General features: G+C 35.4%; 2 protein-coding genes across 7 annotated transcripts; both read left to right on the top strand.

Annotated features, from left to right (window-relative positions):
* The first annotated feature begins 42 nt into the window (after positions 1-42).
* On the top strand, positions 43-9025 carry LOC112553502 (thymidine kinase 2, mitochondrial-like). Of its 6 annotated transcripts, none has more exons than XM_025220778.1 (11): positions 43-113; positions 2080-2124; positions 2603-2637; positions 3672-3746; positions 4130-4183; positions 4491-4580; positions 4871-4944; positions 5273-5361; positions 6131-6210; positions 6558-6635; positions 7303-9025. In XM_025220778.1, the coding sequence occupies exons 2-11, from the start codon at positions 2103-2105 to the stop codon at positions 7393-7395; spliced, it is 690 nt and encodes a 229-aa protein (XP_025076563.1). In that variant the 5' UTR covers positions 43-113; positions 2080-2102; the 3' UTR covers positions 7396-9025. The 6 variants fall into 6 exon arrangements, 5 of the variants coding, with proteins under 5 accessions (XP_025076563.1, XP_025076562.1, XP_025076561.1 ...); XM_025220777.1 differs by lacking the exon at positions 43-113 and adding an exon at positions 1006-1107; XR_003097061.1 differs by lacking the exons at positions 43-113; positions 7303-9025 and adding exons at positions 1013-1152; positions 5645-5794 and having other exon boundaries at positions 6558-6619.
* Positions 9026-9288: 263 nt separating this feature from the next.
* LOC112553500 lies at positions 9289-14673 on the top strand. Its single transcript, XM_025220773.1, has 6 exons — positions 9289-10164; positions 10795-11501; positions 11747-11820; positions 11993-12104; positions 12412-12611; positions 13065-14673. Exons 1-6 carry the CDS (start codon positions 9984-9986, stop codon positions 13180-13182), a joined length of 1392 nt encoding a protein of 463 aa, XP_025076558.1. The 5' UTR covers positions 9289-9983; the 3' UTR covers positions 13183-14673.
* The last annotated feature ends 1681 nt before the right edge of the window (positions 14674-16354 follow it).

Below are 16354 nucleotides of genomic sequence, written 5' to 3'. Positions count from 1 at the left end.
GCAGCGAATCTGACATCATTTGCAGCCAATCATATTTTGACGACATTTATTCGGATAAGACCGGAGAACCGAAAACCCTTTCGGAAATAACGGCAGTTCCGGAGATTACCGATGTAAGTTTCACGAGAGGGGCGTTATCATTTTCTTAGCTTCTTTAACCACGGTTGACTGATCGAATATTGTACAACACTCAGAATTAAAGCTAGCACGACAAAAACAAGTCCTTTTTCACTCCCTTTTCTCCCTTTTCTGCGTATTGCTACTTCCCTACTCGTCTTCCTGTGTAAAATCACGATACTCTCAGTCCTTGCAGCTTAATTATAATTCCTCTTGCGTGTTTCGGTATTTGTCTTTTATTCGTCATCATGTACTGTTGTTTATCCTTCCATCGTTCATATATGTAATTGTTTGTTCTTCTGTCTTTCGTAAGTTGTTCGATGTCTCGTTCTTTTTCCTTACGAGTATATATATGTATATATGCGCTATACAAATCTTGCGTTTATTAAAGTGCAATTATAGATACATATTAATTATTGCCATATCAATTATAATTTAATAATTTAAAATACTCTATATGTTCATGTGACAATTATATTAGCGATTGCCCGTCTGCTTGTGCTTGTGTAATTAAAACCTATACCTATATAATCGATGTGATCACGGACATGTGTGATGTGATAGGAAAAGAAAAAAAAATCTAACATCAAAAGCGTATATATACGTGTCAATGGTTTCATGTGTTAATTTAATTCCGAGCGTAGAGTGGACAGTGTGGGGAGGCAATCATGCCTGCAAGAGCTGATTATTATATCTAACAACTCATTTGCTGTAGCATCTGTCAGCAAGGCGTTCTCCTCGCGTAACTTTTACTATAATTCTGCGTTATGTATTTAATTACATTACTAGAGATTCAATCGTTACCATTAGCCACGAAGCTACATTTACCTTCGTTACCTAAGCTCCCTCAACTATCACTTTCTACCTTCTGCTTTTATAACGGCGACTACGGTTGGTTGAAATGTGGCCATGCGCAATATCGTCTTTTGGACACCATGGTTTCATGCGTTGTTAGTCGTGCTCTTTGGGCATTTAAATCTTTCAGACCAGGTCAGGTCGGTCGGGATACATTGGATTTGAACGGATTGTCTCAACGTTGGTAGAACACTTACATGCATCTTTTATTTTGTGCACACTCATCTAATTTTGCCACGTGAACGTTTGCTTACACCTATATAAGGATGAATCCAGCGTGCATGTTTGACTAAGATTGTAAATTACTTTTTCATTTTACGAATGAGAAACTTGGTTCATCCTTATCAAATTAAACTTTAAAGGGTACATAAGGCAATTTTTTATGAAAACAAAGTTCAAACGATTATTGTCTATGATAATGACATGGGGAGAGGATCCCAGAGAGCATACGATCACGAACAATACGATTCTGTCAACCAAATTGTTATCAAGACAGTCCCAAGATCGGAACATGACTGAATGTTGTGTGGGCCAGGGAAAGCATAATTCTTTCTAGTTCAGACCAGATGCCATTTAGAGAAAATTGTCTTTTACTTTGGTTTGTTTATGTTACCCATTTCTCTGTGCCATATATCAGACGGGCAGACGGGCCGCCTACTGATCAAGCTGCTGTTTTGAATTCTCTGCCCCTTTCTGTTCGCATTAATTGTGTATACGTTGAAAGTTTTCAAGTGCAGCTTCCAAACAATTTTCTGTGAAATATCGTTTATGCATATTTATATGCGTACTATTCTGCATGCTCCTCAGTTCTTCATCTTTATTCATGCACTTCGTTTATGTCTGCCATGATGTCATTCGTTTGATAATGCTTTTGTTTCTTGTATGGTTTTATCTATTTTTGTGGATATTTTAACGTGTATGAGTTCAAATTTCTCTGATAAAATTGGGGAGTAATTTACATTTTTCTGTTTTGAAAAACTCACATTGCTCATCCTCAGTATCATTTATTATATTATTTATTTTAAAGTAGCTTTTGTCAATTTAATTTTTGAGGGTAAAATTGTACTATAAATGCAAGTTTAATTGTTATAAAATTGATATTTACAGGTATATCAAAATCAGGTTTATCAATGGAACAAGCTGTTACAGAGGGTAAGTAGATTCTTTAATTACTTTATGATTAGTTATGTTAGGTAGTTGTTGTTGATGTTATCATTCACCAATTTTGGGTTACATTTAAAGACCAGATGAAATTGGTAGTCATCTGCAGAGTCCACAGGTCTATACAGCTTGAGGTCAGGAGGCATCAGTGACAGCCAGATCTCCACCCTCAGTTCCTGGAGCAGCCTACATTTTGTACTGTAGGATATGTTCCCTGGTTTGCTATGCATTCCCACAGGACCACATTGGTAATGAAATTAGATGTAGCTTCTGACATAGGAGGTACTTTGGTCTGTTTGCCTTATCCTAAGGCAAATATCATCTTGTCTAATTTGTACAGATGATGGTAGCTGTCTGGTGGGAGAGGGTGGTGGTCTGTGCAAAGCCTTCATGATGGTCATTGTTAGGCAGGATGAAAACAAGGTCTGCCTAATAATGACATTTATATTATTTTGGTTTTATTTTTCAGGTACATGTCATTTGAACCACATACACACATACAGAGTGAGTACATAGTGGACATGTAGTATTATTTCTAAAAACACTTTCATGGTGCATTTCCCAGCCTGGCAGTCAGATAAGTGGACTTTTACAAAATAGCTTGGGCCTGTATTTTGCCTTGTTCAAACATGGCTGGAATTCTTTTTGTTGAAACAAACTACCAAATTTTTGCAGTTGAAAAATAAAAAAAACTCTGGCACCAGCACAATTTTGTGAAGTGAAATAAACATTACACACAAAGAGTAGTGGCATCTTCCCACTGACAGTAGAACTATAAAGGGAAAAGACTGGGGTAAAAGATTATTTAGTGAATAAACCAGCAGCTTTTCTGACCACTCAGTACTTCTGCTGTTTGGCTTTGTAGTGGCAGTTGTATAGTCTTTTTTAATAATAATTTTAATAAGAATAATATTTCTAGTCCTATATAGATTGTTTACAAGAAAAAAATCATTATATCTACATACATGCACTTGCATGCAAAAGTACAGTCATATGTACACATACAAATAAATTAATTAAACCCAAACACAATACAGTCCTGTCCAACCAACCAAACCAGCCAACAAACCCAAAGATTTTTTTTACACAATATGCACATTATGTGTGTTCTCTTAATAGTGACAATTGTGTTCATGATCATCATTCTACCACTTCAATATAGACCCAAAATAAACCCTTCATTTACCTCAGATGATCTGTAGCTGTTGCTTTATGATGGGATGGTGTATGTGTAAAATAGCTGTGATCTATTTCATGTCACTGGGAACTGAGATAGAAGTATATGACACACTAACCTATGTACAATCAATTAAGCTTGGTCTAAAATATGTCTAAACACAGGAAGTGAGCATCTGCTATTGCTGTTTTTGTTGTGTCCTCCTCCTCATAGACATGACATACTTGAAAAAAAATAAAGCAACCTCTAATAAACTGGCCATTATTTTTTGTGGAAAATATATTTTCACATCGTACCATTTTTAAATATTACTTGTTACATTCTCTAGTTTCTCTGCTTCATATAATCTAAATATTTCTAGGTGTGTGTGGAAGGAAACATAGGAAGTGGTAAGACAACTCTTTTAAATCACTTCTTGAATAATAAAGACACAGAGGTGAGTAATATTAAGACAAGAACAAAATAATTTAGTATGTAATGTCATGTAAAAGGTATCCTTTGATTTAAAGTCATTTTGTGTAGACCAAAGTAATATAAAGTCAGCAGTTCCTGTGGTCACATTCCTTGCATAAGATTGTTCATCAACAACTAGCTGAGATTAAAAAGAATAGGAAGGAATGGTCTACTGGGAAAAGTCAGTCATTCAGTAAATTGATGAAAAAGGACACCAAAGATCACGTCTAATTATTGGAACATTTTAATAACAAGTATTGCAGGAGTCTTAAAAAAATGTCTGGGGAGGTGGATATGCTTAGTAAGAGCTTGCTTTTGTTATTGATACATTTAGAGACTGAAAGATGGTGACATTTTTCATTGCAGGTCATTCAAGAGCCTGTTAGTATGTGGAGAAATGTCAGGGGATTCAACGTGCTTGTATGTTTGTGGATTTCCTTTTTTGTCTGCTTTTTTTCCCCTTTATTTTTTTTTTCAGTGCAGTAATTGACATTTTCTCCTCAATGATAGTATGATTATTCAGTTTGTTTAAAGCACATAAAGATAAAACTGAAATGCCTGCCAGACCTTGTTTATATAGAACAATGATATATTAAGGATATATTACATAATGATTATCAATAAGCAAAAACATTTTTTTAGTAGGGTTGGGTTTTTTTTCAGAATCTGTCGCCAAAGAAATTGGCATAAATTTTTGGTGGTCATAGTTGCTCTGTTTGTTGCACAGGATCATTTGTATCGTGATCCTAGCAGATGGGGTATGGCTCTACAGACATATGTACAACTTACAATGTTGAAGATCCACACAAAACCACAGGTTGTGTTTTTGTTTTGTTTTTTGTTTTTTAATTTTACATTTATTTCTTAGCCAGGTTAACAATGGGAGTGCAGAAAAAGGTGAATAGGCTGAATTTATATTGCAGCCTTCAACCATTTTAAAGTAAGAGATTGTGTCATTTACTGTTGTGTTTAGTTGAGTATATCTGAATGGCAAATAACAGTTTTTGAACTCTGAATTTTCAAATAGTGTATTTGATAAAGGAAGTGCATATATTCATGCATACATGTTACATCTGAATTAAAATTCAGATTCCCTTTCTTAAAAAGGTTCAACCAGTCCGAATGATGGAGAGATCACTCCATAGTGCCAGATATTGTTTTGTGGAAAATCTTCGAAACAGGTATACAGTATAATGCATGGAGAGGGTTTTTTTTGCCATGCTTAAAATGTAACCTCATCATGAAATAACTTTAGGTAGGCGTCGTGGTTTTGTGAAAAAGAGAAAAGTTGTCAAAAGTTTGTAAACTTATCGCATGAAGTCTTTTCTAGATTATCTCTCAGACATAAGGCAGCTGTTTCTTATAGTTATAGACATATGTATGCATCTGCATATTATAAACTTCACTTCTTTAATAATGCTATCATTTTCATCAAATGAGATTTTTTTAAAGTTACAATCCAGACATTAGAAAATTATTGACACTGACATTTTTGCTTTGGTGTTTCAGTGGTAACATGCCAGAGATGGAGTATGTCATTTTGGATGAATGGTACCGTTGGATTACACAGGCGCACAATGTGCATGTTGATCTGTTTGGTGAGATGATGTTTATGTTCTTTTATTGCAAGGTAATAATAATAATAAGAGGTGCATTAATAATAGTGCATTTCCCCACATGGAGATGAGGTCATTGAGCTTTAGCAGATACAAGGAGCAGTAGGTAATAATGCTGTATGATAGAGAAGGGCATTGCAATCAGGCAAACATACGCACACATGCATAGTGAACATTGCCAGGAATATGAAGTAGCGCAGAGAGGAGAAGGTGGAGAAAGTAACAGTTAGGGTACACTGATTAATTACAGTAGGTATTTCTGCAGGAGATAAGTTTCAAGTCCAGTGCCATTTATGTGCTTGTCACCAAGTGATGACTGGTTGTCCTGAGTTCTCGGGCACTCGGTTCTTTCTCAGTACATGACACCTGTTTACAGGGCTATCTTTGTCGCCATAAGATAGCATCTGCTGGCTGGGTATAAAACCTCTCCTTTTTAATTTGCCCTTTAGAGAATTTTACTAACAGTATCAATTTACAAATTGTTTTATTTTTAAATTATTTTAATAGCTACCTATTAACCTACTTATCAAAAAGTCAGTTCCTGATAAGCTGGTTCTGTGTATTATTATACGATGAGTTGGCCCTGTGTTTCAGATACATACACTGTAAGAATATATCTTAGCAGCTTGAAAGCACTTATTTTTTGAAAATAGTTCTGAATGTCCAGTTTAACCAGCTATTTTGTGGATTTATATTTTTTGTGTAGAAAATTATTGTACTTAGTAGTCAAGATGCTTGGCTTCTTTTTCAGTATATCTTTATACGACTCCAGAGACCTGTTATGAGAGAATAAAGAAACGTTGTCGCAGTGAAGAAATTGGGATATCAATGGTCTGTACGAAAGCGGAAGGGTGTAAAACATTAAAATATAATAATATACCAGTTACAATCTGAGCTCTTTTAGTGTCTTCTAAGACTGACTTGTGAAGCTAGGAAATCAATTTCTGTTAAGTATAATTTTTGTTTAATATTAAACATGAATATAAAAAAAATTAAGATCTTTTGGACTGGAAGAAAGTGGGTGTTTATGTGGCATTCATAGGTACATAATGTGTGTGCATGTTGTGTCAGGGGAAGAGAGTGGTTGGAGGGAAGTGTGTGTAAATAAGTGTGCTTGCATACTCTCATGGAAGATTTCTGCTTTCATAGTTTTAAGTGGATTTTACCCTTTTTTCCAGGACTTGCTACAGAATCTTCACATATTGCATGAAGATTGGTTAAAGCACCAAAAATTTCCTGTTAATGCACCTGTTTTGGTGAGTGTAAGTTAGTCTTTGATCTGACACTGCTTTTTAATATAAAGTTGGTTGTGCTTTTTCCTGCAATACCAGAAAAAAAAAATGAAGGCAGTATGCTGGTACTGTTTTTTTAAAACTTGCTCACCACAAATCCATTAAGTACAATCTCTTGTAACTCATTATCCCTACTCTTGCACCAGTATTCTTCACACATTAATGCTTTTCTTAGTTTTGCACAGCTTGAAACCTATCAACATGGCAAAATTATAATTCACAAGTTATTAAACACTATAAAGAAGTAGGTTAATTAAAGAGAGTAACTTAATTTTCTTGTATCTTTATGCAAGTTTTTTCATGCGATTATGGCATACTTCCATTGACCTTTTTTGATTTTGATATAGTTTGATCCAAATTAAATGAAACTTGTTTGGCAAGGTGATTACAGTCAGTTAATTAAATTCTTATTTTTTTATTACTTTATCTTCAAAGCAAATGCCTTAAAAACTTTCTGGATAGTGTGGCTGGCAATAGTTTTTAAATTGTTATTTGTTTGATACTTCATTCATGCATAAGTGTCCCATGTTAGTACTAGCATTACTAGTTACTGTTTAACTGTATAAATCTTGAAAGATTCCAGCTTATTTTGGGGGCTGTTTTGTTCATTATATGTTTGTGTTTCTTGCAGACCATTGATGCAAACTGTGACTTGACATTAATGTTTGAGAAGTATCGGCAACATGAGCCAGTTATCTTAGGGAAAAAAGCTGCTTCATTATAGCACATGACAAATTTATTATAAGGACCATCACTTCATACTCAAACCAGCTCAGTTCATGGAGGGATAAAGTGCAAACAAAAAAGCCTCTTTTCCAGCACTACAAAGGGTTTTACTGCCTAAAAAAAGTCAATAACTGTAAAAATTAAATAGTTTGATATTAATGGATCTCTTTTGTAAATCTAATGCTTATGGCAAGAAGTGTTTCACTAATATAACTAAAAGTGAAAACTCCATCTTTATATCTCTTAACTTTGCAGTTTGGTTGCTATACTTGCATATTGGTGCAGGCAATTTGAGCTTGATGTTTCATGTTTATAGATTTTTGACATGAAAAAAAAACTCATTCTTTTTTGTGTTTGTGGGATTGTAAGGGTACTGTTAATGGTTCAGAACTGTAGATATACTTTTAACATCCTCCAAGAATTAAATTTTCCAGAAAACGACATGGCATATTACTAACATGAGAAACAGATATGACTTTTTTAATTCTTTTCATAAGATCAGGACGATAGTGCATGTCGTATTGTTCAGCATACTGCCAGTATGTCGTCGTCTTCCTTGTCAAATGATGAAAGAGTCTGTGGCATCCTGATTGAAATTTTAAAAGGTCTTTTGTCACATTTGTGTGAATGTTACTACAGTTTTTGCTCCTCTTTTTGATATGAGACACAAATGTCTGTTACTGATTTATTTTATGATGGTGAACCATTGTGACAAAATCAGCTTAAGTGGGCATTATTACATAAATGTATTTTTAACATTTAATGTTGACAACCTGTAAATATTTCTTTTTTGTGCAGTATACAATGTATATTGCATTTTCATTTTTGATTGCCAAGCATTCAGCTACATTTTGTCTGTCTTGTGTTTTTATGTTTCTAATTCACAGAGAGCTTTGATTGAGATATGGTGCTATAAAAGCTCACACTATTGTTATTATATTTTATTATTATAGGCCATTTCTTTATCTGTATTATTAAATCAATTATTTGGTCTTTTTTTGAGGGCAGTCCGGTGGCGTATCAGTGCCTGTCACCAATACAGTGAGGGTTGGCTGTCCTGTGTTCAGCGGACATGCTCTTCCCTCTCTGCATGTGGCATCTGTTTACAGGGCTGGCTGCTTTGCCATGATATATCCTTAGTTGTGGCTTGGTGTAAAACACCAATTTCCCATCCCATCTCCCAATCTTTTTTTGAGTGCCATTTTATTGTGGTATGGAAAATGAGTCCGTGGAGAGACCCACTTTGTACATTCCTAGTCAGCTGAAAAGTATTTTTTGTCCTAAGTGACAGTTTTGCATTAGTGACAAAATCTGATTTTATTTTTTTTTTATATTATAGTTTATAGTTAGTTCCAAGTTAGGTCAAACTTGTTTATCCAGGTGATTTTTCAGATGAATGTTGAAATCATGTGATGTGAGTATATAACATCCACTAGAGGCATGATCACAACTTTCATTAGGATTAATGATTGGTGGTATTCCGAAGAGATGCATAAAACCTTTAAGTGGGCTTGTTTGCTCTCATTAGGCTGTGTTCAAGCTGAGAGTGACTAATGTACAAATTTTAAATAAAAGCTAATTCTTCATCCTATTCATATACATATAAAATAAAGAATCTTGAACTTTTATGCTGAGTGTTGACTATGAGGGGATTGCAGTATATTATTTTATCATTTAAGTCCTTATCCTTGCAACCATTGATAGAGATAATTGAATCAACAAAGCAAACAATGCCTTTGACATGCTGAAAAAAATCTGGAAATTGATATTTAAAAAAAAACTATGTAGAGCTTTTAATGATAAAGGGCTGTTGTTTTATACAAGATACAAGACATCTTTATTGTCTATGGTCGCAAGAGACATAGAAATTTTTCTTTGTTGGTTGCTCCGGGAAAAAAAACAACAACAACCTATAAATACAGCTGGTCAGTGGATCTATGTAAGGCCTTGTTGTAGCTGGCTGCTATCTGAGCGGCGGAATCCTTGTTGTCAGGTCCGGGAACCTTTTATCGCGATTATTTGCTGACATGAAAACGTATATACGATGATAGTGTCCCTACGCCAAAAAAACAGAGCTTTAAATATTACTTTTCTTCATAAAATACTCAAATATAAAAATACATGCATGAAATGATCATAAAAATGTTTCAAGGCATTAGTACGTATGATCGAACAATTAAATTGTAAAGTGCATTTATACCTAAAATAACCTTATTAAAATAAAACTAACAATTAATAACTAATGTCAAAAGTAGTTCGCTATCTTTATCGCATATTAAGAAAGACTGAGTTAAATGCATCATAAAAGATCATAAATTTACTGCAGTTAGTAATAGAACATTCACACACAGTAGCAGACGTCATCGTCAAGTGGAGATCACTCTGAAGAAGGGAGTATTAAGTATGCAAACATTTTTTCGAAATATGGTTGTATACATAACTTATAATTAAATATTGTATCATTGTTTTGAGACCTGTTTGGTTTTAATACATTCTTGAAACTACTTTGTTTGTTTGTTTGCTTGTTTATTACACTGAAGAAATAAATCGTCGAAAAGATTGAAACTGAGGAAATAGTCTACAAGTATGGCGGAAGGCGGAGGGGAGGAGGAACACGAAAATCCCTTTTCATTTAAGGCTTATGTGAAAAAGAAAGCGAAAAAGCAAGAAGATCAAGATACACAGCCTGATGATATATTCGCTGTTACGGGGTCAACAGGAGCTCGTAAAAAAGAAAAGCCTTCTTTGGTCGTTGCTGATGAAGATGGTAAGTCGTAGCAGCAATAAAGGGTGAAATAAACAATTACAATCTTTTTCGGTAATGCAGCAGTATTCTGTAATCTGGCTAATATCTGAAAGCATAGTGAAAAACAATGGCTATTTCGAACTCTGCAAAAACGTATCTTACTTAGTCACTTTCTCATTATCCTTGTTAGAAATACCACGACCTTTTCAAGCTGTGGAACAAGAGACCTAAAGAAGAAGAGTGCGTCAGTTCCTATCATCCCAATATAAGCAAGAGTCAACATATAAAATCGTTTTGTCGTTTTACACGCTTGTATTTTTATTTCCCTTTTTTACAACTTTAAAAAAACCAGTCTGTTTTGAGTACTTAATAATTTTGAAAATTAGTGAACTCTGTTGCTGTGAACACATACTTTTAAAGAATATTTCTACTTTTGAAATGAAATTTAAACACGGAACGTAATACGGTCTTTGATCTAAGACTATGGGTAACTTGAAAACACAACTACATTTACAGTAATATGCATACAACATATTTTTAGGTGATAGGACTAAAAAGATATACATATCATGATGCAGAAGGTGTTCTACAAGGTACACTTTAAGACAAATCATTTATCTAGTTAGAGACTGGCATTTTCTTTGCTTTCAGATGGTGTATCTCACTCCTCAACTTCAAAAAAAAAGGGAAGCAATGAAAATCCATTTTCCTTTAAAAAATTTATCAGCAGTCAAGGAGAGACTACATCTGTTCGAAAGAGCTCACCAGCTGACCTTTCCCGAAATGATGCAGCAATCAGGTCACCGAATCATGACTTTAGTTCTTCAAGCTCCATCTCTTCCGGAGCACAAAACCAGAGTAAGGCACAGCCTGCAGTAGCCCCTCCAGATTTTGCTTCAGACTTGCCTGATTTTATTTCCAACCACTTTGGTAGTGAACACCTGCAAGAAAACAGTCATAGGCATCAACTGCCAGACTTCACATTACCAATTGGGAAAGAGAGAGAGATCAGAGTACCAAACGAGTCACTGTTAGGCTTGGGCAGGAGCAGAAATGGAGACTGGATGTCAGAAATAAAAAACACATCTTGGGAGGAGGAAGAGGAGGAGGGAAGTACTCAACATGGACGACACTTTGAAGGCATTAGTTTGCCAGACTTTTTGGTGGACAGTGCAGTGCCAAGTACTGTACAGGTTCAAAGTGTGGAAGGGGTAAATAGTGAAGATGCTGTTTATGCTGCAAGTTCATCTAATACACGATTGCCTACTCTTCCTACTCCTGAACCGAAGGCTGAGGAGTTTAGCTGTGTGAAAAGTGGTAGAGATATTTCATTAACTGATGATTCCACTGTTAGACAGGTGAGGAAAACAAGTTATAATTATAAACTCTTCAAAATTGTTCTTGGGATAGTTCACAGATTTTTAAAACTAGCTTTCTATATATCAGAGTATCTTTTGTGCCATCTTGATCCTTTACCTTTCACATAGTGATCTTTCGAGGATATTCATGAAAATAATACAGCAACCTCTTAAACTTATGGTTAAAAATTATTTTTAAAAATCCTTACAGCTTAAAACTGTCTAAATTTGTATTTTTATTTCAGCTGAGGGAGGAGAACAGTCGACTTCGAGCAATGGTAGCTCAGATGAGACAGAAGGCTGCAGATGAGGATGCAAGGTCGCCTATCAAATAATATCATGAATCTGTTCTTTCAACCACTGAAAACAGATAAATGTTCACACACTTCAGCAGTATATGTACATATGCACTTGACCTATGCTTTATGCAGAAATAAAAAAATATTTTCATTTCAGGAAGTTAGCTAGTATTTTGTTGGCAACATTTGCAGGGTGGCTGTGTTGGAAAAGGAGCTACAGAGACTTCAGAAGAAGGAAGCCGAAGAGACAGCTGTGATGGAAAGAGCAGTGCAACAGGTGGAGGAAAATCTGGTAGCAACGACAGTGAGTATGATATTTCATCAGTCAAAACAGTTTTACACAATAAACATAAAACTAAACAGTATTATCTATATATATAAATACAGCTGGCATCCATATTATCCAAGCATCATTGGTGGTGTACACATTTTTGAGAATGCACAATTTCACTGGTCAAGAAATGTGATGATGCAATGTCCATCGCACACATCCATTGACAGAAGCAGGCAGCACGGATGATGCAAACACACATGTGCATGCATGCACACACGCACATCTACAAAGAAAAATACACAAACTTTCTTCACTATTTGATGTTACTTTTTTTCAGAGGAGAGCTGTTCAAGCTGAGACTCAAGTTGCTAAACTGAAGCAAGACATCAAAACCCTTCAGTCTCAGGTAAAGGCTTTAGCAGCGGAGAATGAGGCCCTCAGATCAGGAGATCATGGATTATCAGACATTCGGGAGCGTACAAAGTATGCCTCAGAACAGCTTAAGGCATCTGCTTTTACTGCTGAAAGCAATCTCAAGTATGTTTGCTAGTCTTTGTTTTGTTGTGTTTTGATAATAATGATCAAAAGTTTCATTTATATAACACAATATTCCATTTAACAGGAAAACTTACTACACTTTAGACATCAACAGCATCCATGGTTTGTGTAATTTGTTTATAATTTTATTTATTATTTTTCTCTATTTTCTATTGTGTGTGAACAGCTTCTTGTGTTTGCATATGTTAGTGTTTATATGGCAGTTATTATTTATGTAATAAGTTTGATAAGTGGCAATAAAATAGATCTACTAACAGTTTAGCTTTGTTCTTGCCTTATACTTACCTTCTTTACTGGAATAAGGCATACGAATCTTATATTTTGTCTCATCTGGATGCCTAAATGCATGAATGCATTTACTATCTGTATCATTTCTCATTGGTCAGCGTCATGTTTATATTGCCTGTCAAGGTCTATACTGTTGCTTTACAGAGAGCTGTTGTCCGGAGTTGAGAAACTGAAAGTTCTGGGACAGATACTGAGCTGCTTAGAGAAGGTAACAGATGCCGAGGAGACACCAGCTCAAGACACCAGTGCAGCAGGAACATGATGCTGGCCTTTTGGGTCATGTAAACATGTGCCCTCTAGGAATATTGATTTTAACTTTGAATGCAGCTAATAATACTGTAAAAAAAAAAAACCAGGGAAAACTACAACTATGTGTTCAAGCAGTTTTGCGGAGTACATCTTGGAGTCTATTTTCACCCGCCTACCTCAGACAGGAAGGCAGTTGTATTTGTAAATGATTTCTGTGTTTATAAAAACTAAAAAATCTAAAACATGTATATTAGTTTAAAATGAACCAAATTACTCGAGTAAAGAGGAATGGGGTGGGGCTTCTATCAATAGTAGGTGTGGTTAGTAAATAAAATCAATTTCATTGCTTTGGTTTGGAATGTCTTTTGGGTTATTTCCCTTGAGGATTCTAGCGTACAGAAAGTCTTGTCAGTGATGATCACATTAGCATTTTCATTCAGTGATATATGTATTGGGAAATGGGATGATTTTTTCTCTGACAATGATGTTTTTGAGCACTGATAGTAAAGGCAATGAAAGAGTGACTTTGTTATGTGACAAAGCCTGGGACTGTAACTGCTGAAGATGTAAGTGATTTCATAAGTAATTGGACAAAATGTGAACAGGTGGGGGGTGTTGACCACCTTGTGAAGTTAAATGTGAGAGAAAACTTGAATGTCTTGCAGTGAATGATTATTGTGAGTAATGAGAGACAACTGCAATAGTATGGTGCTCATAATACTAATGGTTGTCATGTCAGCATATTCATCATTGTCTTCCAGCTACACTTGGTATTTAATAATTGTTTTCTTTTTTGTTACTGATTTATCTTACCATATCTGTTTTTCAGTCCTTATGTGTTTGGAAGGTTAGTGAGGAGCATGTGTGCATTTGTTGGCATGAGATTGTGTCTGTATACATGAAAAAGCATGCATATATACATTTATTCTTTGAGTGTGTGATGGTGTTTACTTGATAAAGCTGATTTAAGGAGCTTTTGTTTCTTAAGGCTTTTTTTTTAAAAGTTTTCTTGTTGGTTTCAGTTGTCATCACTTCAAACAATGCTGTTGCAAGTCTCTTGTCTGTTGCACACTCATCACCAAGCAAAGAATTTCAAGAGATTTTACTGTACAAAGAATATTAGCTTCACTGGAGATTTCTGGTCATATTCCCTCTTGTCAGTACTGCATTCAGCATCAAATAAGGGTGAAGCTCGTTGATGGCAAAGGTTGCTTGACCTAGTATGCTGATTACTTTATTGGCATCTGGCTTACAGGTGCTCATATTTATTTGCTTGCTTTCTTAATTCCTCCCACACAACTCCAGTCTCCTTAGCATGGGTGGTCACACATGGAATGTTTGCAATGTTTTCTTTTTAAGAAACTCGATGTTATGACATAGGCATACCGAGGACGCACTAGGCTTTCAGAATCAAAATGTTCAACAAAAATGAAAAGAAATGCTCATACTTCCTTCTTGGTAGTTTATAACTTGGAGCCTTTATAATTAAAGGTGAATGATATTATGAATGAGTTTTTTCATGTTTTATGAAATTCTGTTTAAGAATATATGCAATGAATTAGAACTAGCTAAACATATTGTTATAAAACAAAATTTTATAATTAGCTGATGGAGTTTCTCAAATTCATTGCACTATATATGTATAACTTGCTAGACAACTTGTAATACTACGTTGGTTATCTGACATGAGTATTGAAAAATGGGAAAGAGATGGGTAGCACCAAAATTTGGAGGGGATGAATAGTATATTGTGGACAACAAAATTAAAAATGTAATTCGGTTTCTTCAATATTCTTACAGAAGGGACAATTTTGACTAAGACTTGAGTCTGTTACACATCGTAATTTATGACACGCTAAGTTAGTAACACCTAGTCTAAATCTTACTGTGGCATTTCTCATCCCTATATGATTTAGATTCTGCATATAGGAAGACGGAGAGACTGCTTTTAAAACAACAATAAGGATAAAAGGGATCATCACTAGTTGGCCTCTCACTCCATTCTTGGTTGTAACAATCTACCAATCTTTGTTAAAATTCTTTTAAAAAATCATACTGTTCACGCAGAGGAGGAGAGAGGGGTAGAGGAGAACTTAAGGAAATTAGAAACAATGATTTTTTTTTTTTTTTTTTTTTTTACAGAATTAAGAATGTTTCCCCAGGATACAGACATTTTAATGTTTTTTAGTTTTCGAGATCATGTAACTCAGGGGTGTCCAACCTACTGCCCATGGGCACATCTGGCCCTCTCATTTTAACCAGACACAACATAATTTTATTTTTAACCTCATGATTCTGGCAAAACCGCCACTTTCTTGCCCACAAGATTTTATATCATGTCCAGGGCGGCCTTCAGACAAAAAAATCTTGGGCACCACTGACATAAATCATGCAGCACAGAGATGTATGCTTGTAAAAATGGAAGCCAAATCATGAATGAACTGAAAAAAGGGACTTTCAGAGCCAGTGTTGCACATGTGATAGTTCATTTTTAACCACGCAAGGTGGGGGGTGGGGGGGCGGTATGTTGATAGTATTAATGATATTTTTATAAGAACGGTGAAAAGGAAAATTAGAGCATCCGAAGAAACCACATGGCGGTGACCGCTGTAAAATAATGTTTATCTCGAGATGAGGCCTCATGATCCTCATTATAGGAGAGACAAACATGCGTTTGACCAACGCACTACCGATCGAGTTACTCTCGCATTTATTTTCTCTCGGGTTCACCCTTCTGTATCGCAATCATCAGCCGGCTATTTTATCCCTCCCCCTTCCCCTCCCCAACTTCGCATCCACCATCCCTTTAAAAAAAAAAAACTTTCTTCCGTAGTACCTACAGAATAAAACTGGTCGCCCTATTTGGTCAACGCAACAGAAAAAACGGCTGTTAACACAAACACGTTGCACACAGACGGCTTTGAAAGGGATGCAGGTAACCCGTATAACGATATTAATGACCCCTCCCCTCAAAAAAGAATGAAAACACCTGTTCTACAAAGAGTCGACCTATTTTTCCCCTAAGTGGGTGAGAAATGTCACCTTTGGGCGGACCAAGAAAGTACGATCGTGTCAAGTCAGCTGGAAAGGGTAAATGCTGCTGTTTTTTTTGTTTTTTTTTTACAAAAGAAAAAACATACCACGCCTCTATAGATTTCTCTGTGCACTATTAGCTTTTCCTCACT

This window comes from Pomacea canaliculata, linkage group LG12, assembly GCF_003073045.1.
Source record: "Pomacea canaliculata isolate SZHN2017 linkage group LG12, ASM307304v1, whole genome shotgun sequence".
Classification (NCBI taxonomy): Eukaryota; Metazoa; Mollusca; class Gastropoda; order Architaenioglossa; family Ampullariidae; genus Pomacea; species Pomacea canaliculata.
The sequence above is the reverse complement of the archived record's forward strand: the minus strand, read 5'-3'. Positions and strand labels throughout refer to the sequence as shown.

What these genes read in the sequence shown, in the direction of transcription:
- LOC112553500 (XM_025220773.1), top strand. Translation starts at nt 9,984, where the DNA reads ATGGCGGAAGGCGGAGGGGAGGAGGAACACGAAAATCCCTTTTCATTT. An exon ending in AAAATCTGGTAGCAACGACA is followed by an intron (nt 12,105 to 12,411) that starts GTGAGTATGATA and finishes ACTTTTTTTCAG; the next exon opens with AGGAGAGCTGTTCAAGCTGA. An exon ending in ACTGCTGAAAGCAATCTCAA is followed by an intron (nt 12,612 to 13,064) that starts GTATGTTTGCTA and finishes GTTGCTTTACAG; the next exon opens with AGAGCTGTTGTCCGGAGTTG.
- LOC112553502 (XM_025220776.1), top strand. Translation starts at nt 1,053, where the DNA reads ATGGTTTCATGCGTTGTTAGTCGTGCTCTTTGGGCATTTAAATCTTTC. An exon ending in ACCACATACACACATACAGA is followed by an intron (nt 2,638 to 3,671) that starts GTGAGTACATAG and finishes AAATATTTCTAG; the next exon opens with GTGTGTGTGGAAGGAAACAT. An exon ending in TGTGCATGTTGATCTGTTTG is followed by an intron (nt 5,362 to 6,130) that starts GTGAGATGATGT and finishes CTTCTTTTTCAG; the next exon opens with TATATCTTTATACGACTCCA.